Source organism: Primulina eburnea, unplaced genomic scaffold (genome assembly GCF_022965805.1).
Source record: "Primulina eburnea isolate SZY01 unplaced genomic scaffold, ASM2296580v1 ctg739_ERROPOS11973397, whole genome shotgun sequence".
Taxonomy (NCBI): Eukaryota; Viridiplantae; Streptophyta; class Magnoliopsida; order Lamiales; family Gesneriaceae; genus Primulina; species Primulina eburnea.
In genome coordinates, this window is record NW_027331510.1 from 2,293,773 (window position 1) to 2,313,483 (window position 19,711).

Consider the following 19,711-nt stretch of genomic DNA (forward strand, 5'->3'; position numbering starts at 1 on the left):
ACCCAAATAAAGATCCGTCTCACAAAATTTGACCCGTGAGACCGTCTCACACAAGTTTTTGCCTTTCTTTAAAGGTAAATCAAAATTCTATAATATAAGGAAATATATTATAAGAATAATTTTGTTTCATAATAATTAACTTTATAAGATGAAATATTAATATTAATATTTTTTTAAGAATGTAAATAACATTCTCGATTCTTATATTGAAAACATCATTATTTCTATTTATGTAAAAACTAAACTGGTGGCCGGTTGACATACGGCAAAATGAAAAAATTTTCTTCTTGGTCCCCACGCCACATACTTGAGACGGGTTCTAGCGTGGACCATCTATGATCTAACGGCGGAGAGTGAACCGATTAGGACCTGAAATGGACGCACCATTTACTCGATAATAATATTAATAATAATAATTTATAAAATTATTATTATTATTATTATTAAATAAATTGAAGTTGACATGTTAACTGCTAACATTTTGTAGTCAATATTTTAATATAATATAATAAGTTCAAAACAAAATTTATAAATTATCTTTTTTTTGGTTCACTTTAATTATTTATCATGCTAAATAACAAGGACAAAATACTCACAAATACTCACACATACTTCAACTTGATTCGTTTTTAAAATTAAAGATATGAGTACAACCTTATGATATAAATATCTAAGAATTTAAAAAATTAGAAGTATCTTTCTTTTAAGACGATCTAACAAATTTATATCTGTGAGACATATCAATTTGATCCATAAAAAATAATATTTTTATATGAGTTAAGTATCGATTTTAAAAAATTAATATGTAATAATGTCTCATAGATTTTTGTTAATAAAAGAATATTTTTTTGAGAGAAAAGTTGTCCAATTAAAATTATTGGACCGGATTGAAGCAAACTAATTAAGGTATGAAAGAGTTAAAATATGTTCTTTTTATTAAAAAAAAAATTATTTGGGCTGTATAATTTTGGGCTGTATAATTTCTAATATAATTTTTAAAAAATATATTAATTTCAGACCCCTTTTTCAAATTTCTTAAAAAATAAAAACACACATATTTTGATTGTCTTGCCCACGTATATAAGTTTTTGTTTAATAAAAGCTTTTAAACTAAACAACTAGCTAATACATTGATAATGAGGATGAATGATTTTAAATATAGTAATTTATTGGAAAATTGTCAATTTCATCTTTTTAGAAAACATAATATTTCTTATTTTATGTTAGCATCTCAAAATCGAATCTTAATTATACAATTTTGTCTTGTTTTATTCCTATTTTAACCGAGCATCGATGTGATGCCTTAAAATAGTGGCATAACACAATAAATCACATCAACACTCCGACAAAATATGACAAAAAAAAACATTGTTAAATGACTACGACCCAATTTTGACAAGTTAGATGATAAAAACACAGCAAAAAAAAAAAAGAACAACGGTAAATTCATACAACACAACGTCGATCAGTTTAAGCGATCAAATCCAGAATTTTGTTTGAAGAGGGTAACTTCGTTGTTCATGTTTCTCCCTTGCTATATTTGACGCATTCTATCCTCAGAATCTATACGTGATGAAACGTCCCTACATTTGAACTTTGGGATCTTGACAGCTTATTTTGAGGTGGAAATTAAATTACAGTCTGACAATTTCAATGTAAAAATCCCGACTTAGTTCATCTTCGGTTATTACAAGCCACAAATTTAAGGTATCATTTCAAAGTTAAATTCAATTGACTTAGTCTTTCATCTGATGTAATCCAGAAACTATATACCTACGTTGTTTTTAGATTTGAATTTGTCTTCAAATAACATGAGCAACAAACAACTTAATGTGTATGCTTTTCAATAGTTAATCGTCATGTAACATATATATAATCTCTGAAATGGAATTATTTTAAAAAATAAAATATCGATAAAATATTTTGTAAAAAAATTTTAATAGAAAAAAATACAATATATATTAAATTGACGGTCCAAAAAACAAAGGACGAAACTCTTTAAAATCTATTTATAATTGTTCTGTTTCTGATATATAATTTTGGAACCAATTCAAAAACTATTATTATTATTATTATTATTATTATTAAAAGAAGCGAAAAACAATTTTGATTTTGGTTTTGTGGGGACGATTTTAATTTCAATGGTAACAGTGTCAAATCTATACGCGACTACAGTTTCCAAATTAAACATCTATTTTGAATGCTTCTTTTTCTATGTGATTTCCCACAGGTTTAGCACTGCTTAGCTTGAAAATTTAGAAAAAAGTTCAATTTTAAAGAGTTGTGACCAATCATATTGTGAAAAATGACATTTTACTCTAATTCACGTCGTATTCAAATCCATACGAGTTTTGTGTTAAAATGGTACAAGATGTTTTGTGTACGTTTCAAAATCAAATACCTACGAGTTTAAGCTAAAAACGACAATATCATATTATTTTGAATATAATCGACTTCCATTATACAACACTAACCATCTCAATTTGGATTTTGTAATCCAAGAGAAATAATGTAAAATATAGTTTTCAAACATTTGCCGGTTAGTGCAACTTTCCTGAAAATTGAAAAGTCGAGTTCTAAAGACTGAAGACCAAGTCCTACTGTGAAATAAGATGAACCATACAAATATCAAAGGTCGTTGTCACATCTTTATTTTATTTAATAATAGTCTTAAAATAATTTAATCTATTAAATAATTATATATATATATATATATATATATATATATATATATATATATATATATATATATATATATCGAAAGGGACGTTAGGTTTTATATATTATTAGTGAAACTATATTGTGTTAGATTCATTGAAATTGGGTGTAATGCCAAAATTTAACTTTCTCATGGCTCAACTTCTCATTTAGAAAAAAAAAACATTTAAGTTAATTTTGAGTTGATTCATTAGATTTTTGTGTTATTAATTTTTTATTAAAGAAATTACGTCTTTAAACTTCTAAAATACCAAAGTAAAAAAAATAATTTAAAAATTAGATATCCCATCAAAGATGGAAGAAAAGGAAATAACTTCAGAATTGCAATCCCCACCATAAAGAAAATATTTGACTAAACATATGTTGACATTTATATATGTACCCCACATACATACATATATGTGTAATAATTCATATAATAATTAATATTTTGTTTGTTTTCCCCTTTGTAGCTTCCTTGAAATTTGGCTTCTTTTTTTTTTTTTTTGGCAACATGATGAAGTAATGAAGAGTCGAAATCACTAGCGGTGGTGGAAATAAAATTAAGTGAAAATTGCATGGGAAAATGTTAGGCAACTTATATTGCAATTTTTGTTTTATAAATTGGTTTGTTTTGAGTTTTAGTCATAAAACCCGTCACAGTTTGTTTTCATCAACTAACTTAGATTTTATTTTAAGTTTTGATTTTTTTTCCCAAAACCATTAAAACAATTGAATATTGTTTATTTTACGTCGATATTTTCTTACGTAACTCATATGATAAAATAAAACCTATTTTATAAATATTAAAATATATCGAAACAAAAACAAAAATAAAAAAAGATGTTTATAGACATATACATATATATATATATATATATATATATATATATATATATATATATATATATATATATATATATATATATATAGTAATACTGCTTATATTTATTTATTTATATATATATAAATAAATAATATATATATAAATAAATAAATATAATCAGTATAGACTTAGGATAATGATCCACTTCGATTGAAACTTCATGGTCATTAATATCAGACTCTATTCACTATATTTACCTCAAGTTAATTTTTAGGTCAAAATTATAAAATCAAAGCATCTCGTTTTCAATTAAGCGAAGGCTTACTATGAAGTGATGTCAAAAATATTTCTCCAAAAACAAATGTCCCACTCCTTTACTGTGCACTTTTAACATATCTAATTTTCACGTATCTTTTTTTCTTCAAGTTTTTTAACCTTATTTTATCTACTATATATATATATATATTATACATATTATATATATATAGTTTATATCCTGCACACCTACCGTGCACCCTTTATGAGCATATAGGTGTCATCATTATTGGATTACGAAATATAGAAAATGTCATCCATGATGAGTGACACTCAATGTGCTCACCAAGGGTGCACGTCGAGTGCAGGATATCAATCTTTATATATAATCATACATACAAGCTTATAACAGTTTTGATACCTGCCACCTACCGTGCACACCTTTGTGCGTTGATTCCTCACTCATGTGATGAAATATAGAAAAATTTGCTCCAAAGTGACACCTCATCGGGCTCACAAAAGTGTGCCCGGTAGGGTGCAGGATATCAAAACTTATATATACCTACGTGCACACTCTGTGTAGCACCGATGAGTGTCCTACCCATTGGATGCACAATTTTCAATCCATCACATCCAGGTGAGTGAATCTCATCGGTGCTCACGAGGTGTCGTAGTTGCAGGAATCAAATGTTATTTTAATTATCTATTATATATATATATATATATATATATATATATATATATATATATATATATAAACGACGCCAAACCATAAAAATGATATATATATATATATATGTATCATATATATATATATATAAAATAAACGACCGGCCAAACCACGTCTAACAATTCTAGGATCGCAAAACACCACTGCTTCTATATTGCACTGGGGAGAACTTCACCATATTGATGAAATTAGATGATCCTTGTGTATCGGAAACTCTTCTTTTAGCCTTAGCCACTCGGGTTTTTTTTTTTTGATCACTTAAATCTAAGGAGAGGAGGACTCGAACTTGAGTTTTCACAAACGTAACCGAGGATGAAAATAGTTGGGCAAAAGTCCGGTCTCTTTTAGCTACTTGTTCTAATTCAATTGTACATGGTGAAAAATCTACCAAACACGTGAAGTTTAAATAAAAATATATATGACAAACAAGTATTTTCGACCGATATATATGTTTTGGTAGATTGACTTCGATCCACTCATTTTAAAGAATAATTAATACGTGTCTCAAAGACAGGATAATGATCTATGACTTCCGTAAAACACGCTCGTTTCATATTATGATGTTTGAAGTGGATAGATCAAGAAGAAAATTTGTAACCGGGAGATCTTTATCATCAAATTATGGCAGATGAGGGCACTACTCTCATTTCATTTCAACGGATAATATCTTGTCACACATATAATTTCAAAAAAAAGAAGTGGGTTTTATATATGTATGGATAAATATTGGTCATCCATCTTATCATGGGGACAATTCCCACATGAATACGATGAAATAAAGCTAAAAAAGTATATTAAATTTTGATGATTTTGGTGTATATCTTTTGTTCGATCATATTTTTAGTAAATGTTCGAAACTTATTACACCAAAAAAAAAAAACAAAAGAAAAAATCATAAATAAATAATATATGTGTGATCTGTTCATGACACGTCGTTCATTTTAAAGAATTGTCAAGGATTTGACAGAAAATAACTGTGCAAAAATAGCGTGAAACGACCGGTTGACCCTTTCAATTACAAATAGGTTTTTTTATAGGTAAAAACTTGTGTGAGACGGTCTCACATGTCATATTTGTGAGACGGATCTATTATTTGAGTCATTCATTCAAAAGTATTATTTTTTATGCTAAAAGTATTACTTTTTATTGTTAATATGGGTAGGATTGACCTGTCTCACAGATTAGGATCCGTGAGACGATCTCACATGAGACTCAGTCTTTTTTAAGTGTCCGTCTCACTAATCTTTATTTGTCTATCAATATTCACAATAAAAAGTAATATTTTTAGCATAAAAAGTAATAATTTTTCATGGATGACCAAAATAAAATATCCGTATCACAAAATATGATATGTGAAATCGTCTCACATAAATTTTTACCTTCAATTCGATGTTGTTTTGGTATTTTAAAGTAAGAACGATTAATGATATGTACCAATTCAAATATATAATAATAAGAATTGTAGATCTCCAAATATATATAACCGGACTATGAGTTTTATAGATTTAGCTGGGCTGTCTGGGTTTTAAAATTTGGCCTGACCCATTTATTTAGAGATTTCTGCAAGTCGATATATTCCAAATAAAACTATAATTTAAAATTTTACCCTTGATCAATCCCAACAGATATTTATAATTGAAATCCTAAAAATAGCCTTTCAAACGAGTTCCAAAAATATATATTTATCCAACTGGTAAAAAAAAATTTAAATAATTGACACAATCTTATAGAAGATATATATGTGATAATTTAAATAAAAATAGATAATATATACTAATATATATATATATATATACTATAGCAGATAATATTATCATTAACTTACACACAAATTATCACATATACTTTATAAGATTATTATATATATATAATTATAATAGACTATCAACGACACACTAAAAAAATGTGTTAAAAATATTAAAAAAGTTATTGAATTGAAAAATTCCCATTCACACAAAATAATGACGTAGGGTATGATTAGGAATGAGCAAAAAGACTAATCGAAGATATGTGCTTTAAGCAACTAATCGTTCAGAGTACATATGATTATATAGACCAGGTGCGGAGCCAGAATCCGATTATATCGTGCTTAGCTTTAAACTTAATATATTTAATATTTAAAGATCTAGATAATACAAATTTATCAAAATTATAAAAAAATTCAATAAATTTTTAAAAAAATTTTTGGACAGCCGGGTGAAATTAGTGTCCTCCGTCACGGATGGACCCCAATGAATGTGCTAGAGGTGAACAAGACTGATTATTAGGAATTGCATACCCTATCATTTCCTTCACAATTAGGACCACTGGTGCAGGAAGGGACGTTGTTCCTCGCAATATGACCAAGAATTGCTATTTGATGAGCGGTTAAGGGTTCTGTTCGGAGTCATGAAAGTGGCAATATTCATGTAAAAAATCCACCTCCACATGCATGCATGCCTATAAAGAGCAATTCTCAGAGTTTGCTCGATCTAGTTTTACAGGTCAGATTTTCCTTCCTGTCCTTTTCGCTGCTGCTGTGTGGGATTCATTTCTTCTGGCATTTTAGATGCGTGGTGCCATTGCATGAGATTTTAACCTACTTGTGTGTGTCTGAGGATTAATCACTCAACTATGAAGAAATATTGAGTTCGCGTGGCTGTGTTTCTCGATGCTACGTACGGGTCTCAGTATAAGAATTGTTCAGATTGCGATTGGTGAGTGTAATTTTCAACAGATTATCTCAGGGAATGTATTTGTTTGAGGATTCAGTGTTTGAATGAACTATATGATTGTGTTTCTTACCTTATATTTTTAAATAGATATTTTATCAATGGTATATAAAGACCTGGAAGATTAAGTTTTAAGGCGAATAATTAGCAATTAAATAATACCGACAAAAAATAGATTAATGGCTGAAATCGAACATTTGAATGGTGTATTAAATTAATTGTTAATTAAGTGCTCTTTATTTATTTAAATTAAATAATTATGCTTTAAACAAACTTATAAACTGGGGGATTGATTTAAATAAACCACATGACGAACAATAAATAAAGTAAAAAATTTAAGCCAGTGAACCTAATCCAAATATTGGCCAAGAAGCTGGAAAGATTAGGTCTTCGATCGGCAGACTAAAATTAATTAAGTCCCAATGAGTCACACTCTTACACTTGAAAAACTTGGCATGCATTCATTTTATGGAATAAATAATCTGCAAATTGTGCATTATTGAACTCAAAATATGATTTCATATTACATCCGTACACTATTAGACGAGATTATTTCATCACTGTAATTTGGATTTCATTTGGGGTAACCATTATTAACTAAATTATGAGTTCAGAGATGCTTTGACAATGTTAATATCGACTATTCGGGACGTATTTTAATTAATTGGCGTAGGTATTTGGTCGGTAAAAATAAATCAAAATTTCGATTATAAAAACAACAGTTTATCCCTACGAAATGGATAGTTGTGGGCCATTTCCACTTGCTTAATGCCTTCAATTTGCGAGACCCCTTGATCTATAAAATGCACACATGCATGCATACGTTTGTAGAAAGAACAGAACCCCACTCTCCGTAGCTAGCTCTTTCAAATGGAGAATGCAACACCCGCCGCCGATCCATCCGAATCCAATAGGCAAGTAACTCGCATTTCCAGCAACTTCCAAGAGAATCACGCCTCCGGATTTCCCAGAAAGGTACGAACACACGGAACATGCGCGCACCACTACAATCATATAGCTTCTTGATGTTAAATGTTTAATTATATTGGTTAAACATATGTATAGGTAATCGCGGAAATAATTGCAACATATCTATTGGTGTTTGTGACCTGTGGTTCTGCTGCGCTTAGTGTTAGCGATGAAAACAAGATTTCGAAACTTGGAGCATCTGTGGCCGGTCGACGTTTTCTTTTAATTCCCCTTTCCCTTTCTAATATGTATACGTGTGTGTGTGTGTGTGTGTGTGTATATATATATATATAAATCTAAAATTTGAACTTTACTGCATTTTATAACAGGCGGGCTTATAGTGACGGTCATGATCTACGCTGTCGGACATGTTTCTGGTGCGCATATGAATCCGGCGGTGACCCTGGCTTTTGCGGCCGTCAGACACTTTCCCTGGAAACAGGTTATTTATCGGATAATTTATATATATACAGGATCCTTCCAATCCTTTGGGCCAACTTGAGCACCATGAAATTCTCAATATATATGATATATGATTTAACTTGATATTAATTAAAAAATGGAATCATGCAACGATATATAATCAGATATTTATGTTTTTTCTCTCGCAAGGTACCATTTTATTGGGCAGCACAATTTACAGGTGCAACCTTGTCCGGATTCACACTTCGTGTGTTATTACACCCGATAAAACATGTGGGAACTACGTCGCCTTCGGGAACTGACCTTCAGGCCCTAATCATGGAGGTTGTGGTAACTTTTTCGATGATGTTTGTCACCTCAGCAGTAGCAACGGATACCAAAGCTGTAAGTGACCAATTTCAAAAATTTGCTGAAATTAATATCACTAAAACCACAAGTCGGTTCGAGACTCAACTGTAATGATACGTTGCAACTGTAATGATACGTTGCTGGTTGATATTAATAGGTCGGGTTCAGGAGGGTCGATGAACCCGGCAAGGACGATGGGACCTGCGATCGCTAGCCGTTACTACAAGGGGTTTTGGGTATACTTCGTCGGCCCTGTTTGCGGGACATTGTTGGGGGCATGGTCATACAGCTTCATCCGTGTCTCGGACAAGCCGGTTCATGCTTTAACACCTCATTCATTCTCGTTCAAACTTCGCAGAATGAGGAGCAGCGAAGATAACAGAATAGGAAATCATGATGATCTTAACAATATTTGAATCTCAAACCTCAATTAAAAAAAAAAACTTTAAATTTTATATCTCTAAAATTATTGCGTATGTAGTATATGTGTTTTCATAATTTCGCGCAGCACAAAATATTGATGATTTAATGAAAAGTACCCTCCTTGATTAGTATTAGTCTGATACATTTTCCATGATCCAGCCAACATCATTTCCCCGTCGAACCAATAATCAAAGGGATGAAATCGATTCATTTTACAATTTCCGAAGCTGAAACAATTTAAAACTGTGGTAAGTGAACAAAATAACTTTGATACAATAATTTTTTTAAAAAATTACCCTCTCCCAAGCAACAGTTGGTATATGCAAGCATTTTTAAGTTTCAAGACAAAATGATAAAAAATATATATATAAAACCAACATTTTTATCGCACAAATTGTTATGATCGATCGATGTCCCGAGCTTGGACAAATGGTCAAGCAAAAACTTCTGGAGATGATGGTTCTTTATTCTGATGCTTTGAACCGCCTCGCCGTACTCTACCTCAATTCCATGCCGCTGCTCACGCTGCCTCTGCCACCAGGACCCACCCTTGTTTCGTCCAAGACAACAATGCACCCGCGGTGCACGTTCTAGTGAATAAAACATGGCTGTGGGTTGTAGAAATAACACTTGTGCTTGGTAAAAGCAGCGGTAGAGCTAAACTGGAGCATGGCGAGACGTTTAAAGCACCAGGATGAAAACCATAATCTCCAATGTGAATTTCTTCCTCGCTCGTTTGCAACGGCCACCAACTTTGCATCTCCGAGATATTACCCCACTTAAGAAAGCACCGAGTTTTAGCTTGCTGGTTGTATCTTCTACTTGAATCTTGATCTCTCACGTACATAAAGACGGCAGAGTGCATCACTGCATGACATCCCACCGTTTCTTTAACAATCCAAAACTCCGTTGATCAGTTCTGTTCTAGCTGTGGAGCGTGTGGAAAATTGAACAGTTTCTTGGTAATCTGGAGACTGCAGGAGCATGCCTTCCCCATTTATTAAAATGAAGATGAGTTGCTGTTACGGGGGCAAGTGAAGCCAAACCTTTCGTGTAACCTGAGGAAATAAAAAATAAAAACCACGTGAAAAAAATAAAACACGAATTTGGGAGTCATACGTCTGTGTTTGCAGAAGAGATGAGAAAACCAGGACGCGCAACAGATTTCGATTGGATGCCCAACTGCAAATCTTGAGACATGGAGACGACATAAAAATACTGAAACTCTGACAAATTTATTTTAGTCTGGAGGTTTGCACATGAATCCCTTCCCTCAAGAAGCTCAAGAAGATGATGAATTAACATGGGGAGGTAACAAGAAACTAAGTTCAACCGTGTCAAACGGGCAAAACAAGAATCAAGAATTCACAAGGGAAACGTGGCATTAATAATGAAAGAAAAAATCACGAAATCCAAGAGTCAAGACAGATTAATGTCAGATTTCGTCTTCTTACTTTGATGAGAGAACGGGCACCGCTGGAAGTCCGAGAGTTGTTCGCCGATTATCATTAGAAGGGTTTCTTTCTCCTCCGCGTCGCCATCCTCACAGAGTATTTCGAGTATAATGAAAGCTCCGCTTCGTCCGCCATATTCAGAGCTTGTTTTGCGTGGAATAAACTGAAAATCACGTCGATTCCGTTTATATAGATTTTGGGTGTCCAAAGCGTCACCAATTTATTTTTTTTATTGTTATTATTATCGTGATGGATGTTGAAAAATATTCAAAAGAAACAAATACAAAAAAAAAAAAAAATTATCATCATTTAGATGCGAAAACCCCACAAAAATTAATAATTTTCCCCCTAAAATTAACTCTTTTCAAATAAAAAGTAATGTTAGGGTCCGTATTGTCTTCCTCAAAAAGTAATGTGTATATATATATATATATATATATATATATATATATATATATATATATATATATACACACACAACATTATTTCACTATATCATTTCATTATTATAATGAAAAATTGATAATTGTTGGTTACTTTTATAAATTTTAGCATTTCCAATTATTTAAATCGACCAATTTTATTGGCCCAATATTATGTCTATTTACCCCTTCAGTCTCCATCATTGTCCATTGATCTTAGTTGAAATGTTTGATATTTATATCATATTGATGTTTAATTATAATAACTAGCTTAGAAAATTTAAATAATGTTTTAAAATAGTCGGAATAATCTATTTGAAAAAAAAAACTAAATTTAAAGTTAATTCATCCAAAAAAAAGTCGAACCAATTAATAGTTTGATTTGGTCAATAACTTTACAAAAACGATAGAATCGGTTCATTTCGAATTTCTATCATAAAAGAACCAATGTGGTTTTGCTTACCCCTTGTTCAACCCAATGCTTTATTCATTATTTATTTTTTCCACATTTTTCTTAATTATTATTATTTTAAGATGTCTATTTCAAAGAATGATTATCCATAAAAATTGGGAATTTATAGTTCGGGGAAAGGTCCAATTGAGTTTGGCTTGGCGCATTAGGAAATGGCCCAACATGCGACTTTAAATTTAACTAATTGATAATAATTCATTTATATTGATGAAGTTGAAATCAAGGTTTCGATTATATTTTTATCGTTAAAATAGAAATAATATATGAAATATTAAATTCATAACTTACATTAGTTAAACAAAATATAATGAATCTCAAATATTTGTCATCAGTACGATGAACTTGAAATCTATCATATTTAATTAGAAACTCTATATAAATATGGAAGTAATGTATTTGAAGTTTATGATACTGTATTTCTAAAACTAAAAAAAAAAAAACATTTCTTCCATCTACCCATCTTTTATCGAGTGTCCCAAATGTTTCGGTTTATATATAGGCAAAAACTTGTATGAGACGGTCTCACAGGTCGTATTTTGTGAGACGGATCTTTATTTGGGTCACCCATGAAAATGTATTACTTTTTATGCTAAAAGTATTACTTTTTATTGTGAATATGGGTAGGATTGACCCGTCTCACATATTATGATCCGTGAGACGGTCTCACATGAGACCCACTCTTATATATATTTATATATAGTTTGACATGTTGTTCACATACCATCAATTAATCAATGAAGTGGCACTTAACTATTGATTGTGATAAAGTATATCCAAATTACATATCTAATAGATGAACGATAACTTATTCATCTATTAGTATGTAATTTGTATTTATTCTATATGGATGATTAAATGCATGTTTATTCTTGAATGCCAGGAATTAAAACCTCATTGAAAAGGTAAAAACTTGTGTCGTAATTGTGAGACGGATCTCTTATTTGGATCATCCATGAAAAAGTATTATTTTTTATGCTAAGCGTATTACTTTTTATTGTGGATATGGGTAGGGTTGACCCTTCTCACATATTAAGATCCGTGAGATGGTCTCACATGAGACTCACTCCATTGACAATATGTGGCTATAAATAAAACACAGCAGCCTATGCATACAACAAAAATATTAATAAAATAAATGGAAAGCATAAAGTGAATGATCACTTCAAACCAAGTAGCAGCATTATTATTCTTGTGGACCAAACTAAGAATCAATTCCAAATGCCTGCCCCATTAACAAACACGATTTGAAAGAGATTTCAGTAATAGTAGTATGACATTTTTTAAAAAAAAAATAACATTATTTAATATAGAATAAAATTTGTTTTGGCAAACGAACTAAAAATTCAATTTTGTATGATATATGATTTTTATATTGAACAATTTTCTAAATTTCAATAGATCAATATCAGATTTTGAAAAAGTAAAATAATCAGTATTTTTATTCGATCGTACGATAAACAATACATCAACACTCTAATGAAATATATTTTATAAATATAATAAAAAAAAATAGTTTTATATTTGAGTTGATAATTATTTATCATGATATAATTTTTTTAAAATAATTAATCAATAAAATATATTAAACAATCTTGAAAATAAAAGTGTGCATCTAATTAAATTTATTAATAATATTTGACTAAATGCAAGTTAAGTAAGTTAAGAATAAATTGACGTTTTATTTTGATCATATATCAATTAAATATTTTATCGTTAACGTTATTATAATCGTTATCGTTATTATTTTATAGCCATATAACGTAAAAATGTAATAAGATATGTATATATTTTTAAGTAATTTGTGTATTATTTATTCAACATACACGATAATGGGTATGGATTTAATTTGGAGTAGGTCTCTTGTGAGACGATCTCATAAATCTTTATCCATGAGATGGGTCAACCCTATCGATATTCACAATAAAAAGAAACACTCTTAACATAAAAAGTAATATTTTTTCTTGAATGACCCAAATAAAAGATCTGTCTTACAAAATACGACATGTGAGACCGTCTCACAGAAATTTTTGTCTTTAATTTGATAGTAAATTTATTTCAAGTTAGTGACATATAGCATTAAATGCGTCAAACGATAATGATTTAAGATAATAGTCTATGTTTTATTAGGAAAAATATTCATCCGGTAGATTTATTGTGTGTGTATATATATATATATATAAACGATATTTGTTTACTATAATTTAACTTTTCTTATATATAAAAGCGCATTTCTATCAACAAAAAGAAAACGCATTTGCTCAGTTAAAGATAAGAACGAGGCTGAAAAGTTTGCGTATACTTTTTCCGGAAAAGGCAGGCGAAGAATTTTGGGGGAGCAGAAAGGGTAGTTGAAAAAAAGGAAAGTGAAAGCGAAAGTGTCGGTTTATAGAAAAGAAAAGGAAGAAGACGAGATGTGCGGGCCACAGAGAACTTGTGGCTGAGAATTTGCTTTTCTTGCTGACATGGCTCGACACCTCGGCTCTCTACCTTAATCTTTTTCACTTGCACGTTGTCTTGAACGACACAGAGCCCCAAAAGTTCCTGACCCCAAAAAGAGAGAAAAACGCACACAATCATACACGCGGGGGTTTTTGAATCATGGGTTTTGTGTCTATTTTAATCTGTTTCTGGGTTATCTAATCTGGAGTTCCAGATAAAAAAATGTCTGAAGTTAAAGACCCCAGGATAAAGCTCTTTGGGAAGACTATCGATTTGCAAGAAGCTGCTGGGGAGGCGGTGGAGACGGTGGCGGTGCCCCCACCATTCATGCCAGGTGGAGGGACCTCAGCTTTGTCTTGTGATGCTGGTGATTTGGATAACACAAACCAAGATCCCCCGTGTTCGTCAGATTCTATACTTGAAAATGGAAGGTTCAAAAGAGATACAGAGGAGCAAGAATCTCACAAGGTAAGAGTTTCCGGATTAACTTTTCTATTGAACTGTAACCCATACCCATTAGTCTATACCGTCTAAACTATCGAGGGTCGATCTTGGTTTTGACCGATTTCTAGGTTTTGTGGACTTGGAGAATTTGCTTCGGCTTATTATTTCGATTTAGGTTCAAGATTTATGTTTTCTGGATGGCAAGAAATATGTATCTTTAAGATTGAATTAGAATGAATGTTCAGCGTTCGAGCTAGGCTGCTTAATTGGTTTCACTTTGGTTTTTCAAGATCGGAACTTCATAAATGTATGTGCTTCTTGTAAGAACTCTTCAAGTTCTGTTATTGACAAATGTTATATGCAGCGCCACTCAGTGATATGCAATTTCTCTTTAAAATGATGATGCAAATTTGACTTCGTTTGCTTTAGCTTTCTAGCAAATCTAGTTTCATCTATATAGTTTACCTCTTGTGGGTGAGGTTGCTGTTTTCTTATAGGATTACAGGGTTTACTCTGTTATAATTACGGAAATGCCGTATTTTAAGGAATAAAATACCTCCAAATTGTGATTTAGTGACCTAATTTGTACCTTCATATTTGATTTGATTTATCTAATAGGATGCAAACTCGTGTCCTGGACTTTTTGTTCATGGTATACATGTAGTTGTCCTCTTATGCGATGTGTATTAGTGAGGGATATTTTGATATTGTTTCTTACATAAATTCAAGTCATCATTCAATGTTTGTTCTAGAATAATTTACTTAGTAACATTTTTGATTTACTTTCAATTTTGGTAGCTTTATTTTGGTCATTTTCTTGCAATATTGAGGAACAAGGTAGTTACCGTAATTGCTCAAGCGTCCGCCTATCCTCATGGACATTCTTTCTGTACGAGTGCAGAGGCTATCATGTCCAAACCAAGACGATCCCATAGAGGAAGAGCATAACCAACCTTCAACGCTGGAGGAATCAAAAGATTGTAACTCAACTCCCCCAATAAATGAGGTTTCCCATGAGGATACTGGAACAGAAAAAACACCGAAAACCGACGATGACCAAGGTGAGATGAGCAACTCGCACGAGAAAACCCTGAAGAAGCCAGACAAGATACTTCCCTGCCCACGTTGTAATAGCGTGGATACAAAGTTCTGTTATTTTAACAATTACAACGTTAATCAGCCCCGACATTTCTGCAAGAACTGCCAGAGATACTGGACCGCCGGTGGGACGATGAGGAATGTACTTATAGGCGCTGGTCGTCGAAAAAACAAGAATGTTGTTTCTCAATTTCATCATTTAACTGTCCAAGAAGCTCTTCAGAGTGCCAGAGTGGAGCTTTCAAATGGGATTCACCATCCATCTTTGAACCGTAATGGCACTGTCCTCGCTTTCAACTCAGATACACCCGTCTGTGAATCAATGGCATCGGTTGTAAACATCGCCGATAAAACGATTATAAATGGATCAAGAAGCGGGTTTCACAAACCGGAAGGACTACAAAATTCAGCTTCTCATGGAATTTTATCCAATAGTGAGGATCATTCTGCCGGAACTTTTGCAAGTTTAAACAACGGGGTAAGCAAAAACATATTTCCTGAGGTATTAATGCCGAATCGCCACGTGATTCATCAGTTGCCTTGCTATCCTGAAGCCCCTTGGCCTTATCCTTGGAACTCAGTTCCATGGAGCACTTCTTTGTCTCCACCTACTTTTGGTGCTGCTACCTTTCCTCTGCCGTTCTGTCCTGCACTACAACCATATTGGGGCTGTGCTGTACCCGGCACTTGGAACATCCCTTGGGTAATAACACCTGCTGCTTCGCAAAACCAGACATTGCCAAGTTCGGGACCTCTTTCTCCAACTCTAGGGAAGCATGCAAGGGATGACAGGTAACATTTTGAAACCAGCCAATGAGAGGTCCGAGCGGGGATCCTCAAAAGATGGTGACTCTGAGAAGAATCTTTGGGTGCCAAAAACGCTACGCATTGATGACATGGGAGAAGCAGCTAAGAGTTCCATGTGGGAAACATTGGGTATAAAGATTGACGGAGCAGATTCTATCGGTGGATGTGGTCTTTTCAAGGCATTCCAGTGCCTATCCAATGGTGGTGAGAAACGTCACATGTCGGAAACCTCCAGAGCGTTACAAGCCAATCCAGCAGCGCTGTCTAGGTCCTCAAGCTTTCATGAGAGATCTTAAGCCGATGACATGCACGCCAACTCTATTTTCCATAAGTTTATACCAAACTGATGTGTCGATGACACCTCTAGAATAATCAATGCCCAAAAAACGAACCAATCCGGTGGACGATTTGGATGCAAGAATTCGCGGAATTCATGGTGGCATTGCTGCCATTTGATGTAAGAAAAACCGGTTGTTTATGGGTTTTTGTTCAAGTACATATAATTTTATGTATGAAGAAACATAGATAGGTAGAAGGGTATGTTTCAATTGTAGCAAAATAAGTACTGTGAGTTTTCCCTGTAATGGCCTCTCATCATATGATCTAGCTTTCCTTAGTTTTCTCTTTTTTCTAATGTTGAATTTTTGTTTTAGGCATTTTATTACACAAAATTATGGGTTGTGCATCTTGTATTATAAGAAAACAATGGCACTTGACATATTAAGATAATTTTCTGAGAATTCTCTAACCAACCAAAACACACAGAAATATTTTGTTTCAAGTTGACTTGACTGCCTCTTCTGAATTCGTAACTTAGACGAAAAGGGGAGAATCATGGAAATGAAGTTGGGTTACCGGAGAAATTTAATGGAAATTAGTATTCTTTACGAGCGTAGTCTGTCGTCAAGGAAAACTCCCCGCAATATATTATTCGAAATAAATGGAATTGTTTATTCTCATAATACAAATCGAGATGACCAGGGATCGTAGTATGTCGTCATGGGCTTAGCTCAGTTGGTCAGCAGCAGTAAATCTTGGAGCAATGATCAGAGATCGAGTCTCGCAAGCGGCAGTGTGGGAGTTAAATTCCCTCCAATGAGAGGGAGCTCCTTGTGCACGGTGTAGCATAAGGTCTAGCTGTTGTTGGTTGGCTGAGTCACTATGATTTACCTCCTCTCACATTCCTATCGGGCCGGGGGTGAAGGACGCTTAAGGTGAGCAATTTCACCTTTTGGAGCAATAATACAAATTGACATCAACGTAATCTAGTCAAGACTTTATAATAAAAATATAGTTTATTTCAACAATCAATCAAAGGTATTGATCAATGCTTCCGTAAGTAATAATAATTCACCCAACCAGCACCATAATTGCACCTTCCTTTTCTTCGAAATCCCACCAAAATTTCAACATCAAATATCAGCCGTACCATCGTATCAATACACATAAGCCTCCAGCTCCAACATCGCCACCACCAAGAACTCTATCCTTCGCCATTTCTTCCGACAAGACTCCCACGCCAGTCGCCACGGCGTACCTGATCACTTGGCTCGAACCCGTTGATTACATCGTGATCAAATCCGAATGGAGAATATATCACTAAATCCAATCCTACGATTCATCGAAATCATCCTTAACAAGAAGAGAATCTACAGTAGCTTTCTCTCGAGATTCCAGTCCTCAATCCAATCCCGCTTGACAACCAAATGCAACACTTCAAGAATCCTATATGAGAAAAAGAATAATGATTTTGATCCATCCATTGATGAAGTGCAAAAGGGTTGTCGAAACTTTGTCATCCAAGGACATGGAGATGGTTTTGAAAAGATTAGGTTTGCATCACACTTCAAACGGTGGGAATTTTCCATCACGGTTGGACGAGAACGACGTTTTCGCCCTCTTCGAATCGAGAAGTCCTCGTTTGGATGAAGTTGAGGAGGCTTTGATGTGTTCGATAAGAACAAGGATGGGTTTATTGAGGCATGGGAACTGTGGAAGGTTTTGTGCGATTTGGGATTGGATGAAGGATCCAAAATGGAGGAGGGTAGAAGGATGATTGGTGCTTTTGATGAAAATGGAGATGGCATGATGGATTTTGATGAATTTGTCAAGTTTATGGAGAATAGTTCATTGTAATCACATATATTCGATCGTGTTTTTAAGACGAAATTTGTAAAAAAAATTCCAATTTCCCTTCTAATAAAAATATCCCCTCGTTGTCGTGATTATACGTTATATTTTTTGGGGGAGTGTCATTTATTCTACTATTTGACAAAATTATACTTAATTTATTATTTGTTATTTTCTTATTATTCATTAACATATAAAGCAGTGGGTGACCTTCCAAACTTATACTTTTGTCTTTTTTTATTAAATTTGTCATGGTTAAATCATTAAAAAAAATATTGAATACATAATTAAAAATAAATAAAAAAATGTTTTGTACTTCGAGTGCAAAAATTTTAATATATTTTATATATTATCTCGAATTTTACAAAATTTTAGAACATAAATCACTAGTGAAAATTTATTTATTTTTTTCATTTTGAGTTCGATAGATTTTTTAATATGGTCGATTTGATAAAAGCGTTGAGAAAATATGATGTATTTCAAAAAATAAAAATATAGTTATTTCTTGATTCTTAATTATATTCATTCATTCTTTTTTCCTTCTCATTTCGTTTTGAAACATGATTGTAAATCAAAGTTCGTATCCATGAATAATTGGACTATGACGTCGAAGTGAATGTTAATTATTAAAAATAAAACAATACAAATAAAAAATTTAATTTATATTTTAGATTTGTTGTATAGATATGATATCATCTTTCTAACCCTAATAATCGTTGCAATTTTTTTTTTATTTTGAGACATGATTTTCCAATATCTTTGAAGGAGCAAATTAAATTATCATTATTTGATTTAGAGTTATGAATAACCTAAAACATAAGGTACCACGGACCAGTTTTGAGCGAGTAGTATTTGTTGTTTGTCTTTTGAAAAAATAATTAAATTGAAATAACATATTTTTTTGGAATATATAAATATAGTGGGACATAAAATAAATGAAAGTTGTGTAAACGTAATATTATACTAATTTTTTTATGATTGTAAATGTCCGTATGTGTCTAGAAGAGATAATTAAAAACTTGTTTAAATATATTGAAAGATTACTAAATGTAACTTTGTCAAT

General features: G+C 32.4%; 2 protein-coding genes and 1 pseudogene across 3 annotated transcripts; all 3 read left to right on the forward strand.

Moving 5' to 3' along the window:
- Positions 1-7,114: 7,114 nt before the first annotated feature.
- LOC140822258 (aquaporin NIP2-1-like) lies at positions 7,115-9,510 on the forward strand. Of its 2 annotated transcripts, XM_073183004.1 has the most exons (6): positions 7,115-7,204; positions 8,051-8,194; positions 8,285-8,396; positions 8,518-8,630; positions 8,801-8,995; positions 9,117-9,510. In XM_073183004.1, the coding sequence occupies exons 2-6, from the start codon at positions 8,090-8,092 to the stop codon at positions 9,171-9,173; spliced, it is 582 nt and encodes a 193-aa protein (XP_073039105.1). In that variant the 5' UTR covers positions 7,115-7,204; positions 8,051-8,089; the 3' UTR covers positions 9,174-9,510. The 2 variants fall into 2 exon arrangements, with proteins under 2 accessions (XP_073039105.1, XP_073039104.1); XM_073183003.1 differs by lacking the exon at positions 7,115-7,204 and having other exon boundaries at positions 8,019-8,194.
- A 4,547-nt stretch (positions 9,511-14,057) lies between these two features.
- LOC140822063 (cyclic dof factor 2-like) lies at positions 14,058-17,134 on the forward strand (annotated as a pseudogene).
- A 1,128-nt stretch (positions 17,135-18,262) lies between these two features.
- LOC140822207 (probable calcium-binding protein CML46) lies at positions 18,263-18,654 on the forward strand. The gene is made up of 2 exons (XM_073182945.1): positions 18,263-18,488; positions 18,545-18,654. The coding sequence occupies exons 1-2, from the start codon at positions 18,263-18,265 to the stop codon at positions 18,652-18,654; spliced, it is 336 nt and encodes a 111-aa protein (XP_073039046.1).
- Positions 18,655-19,711: the final 1,057 nt, after the last annotated feature.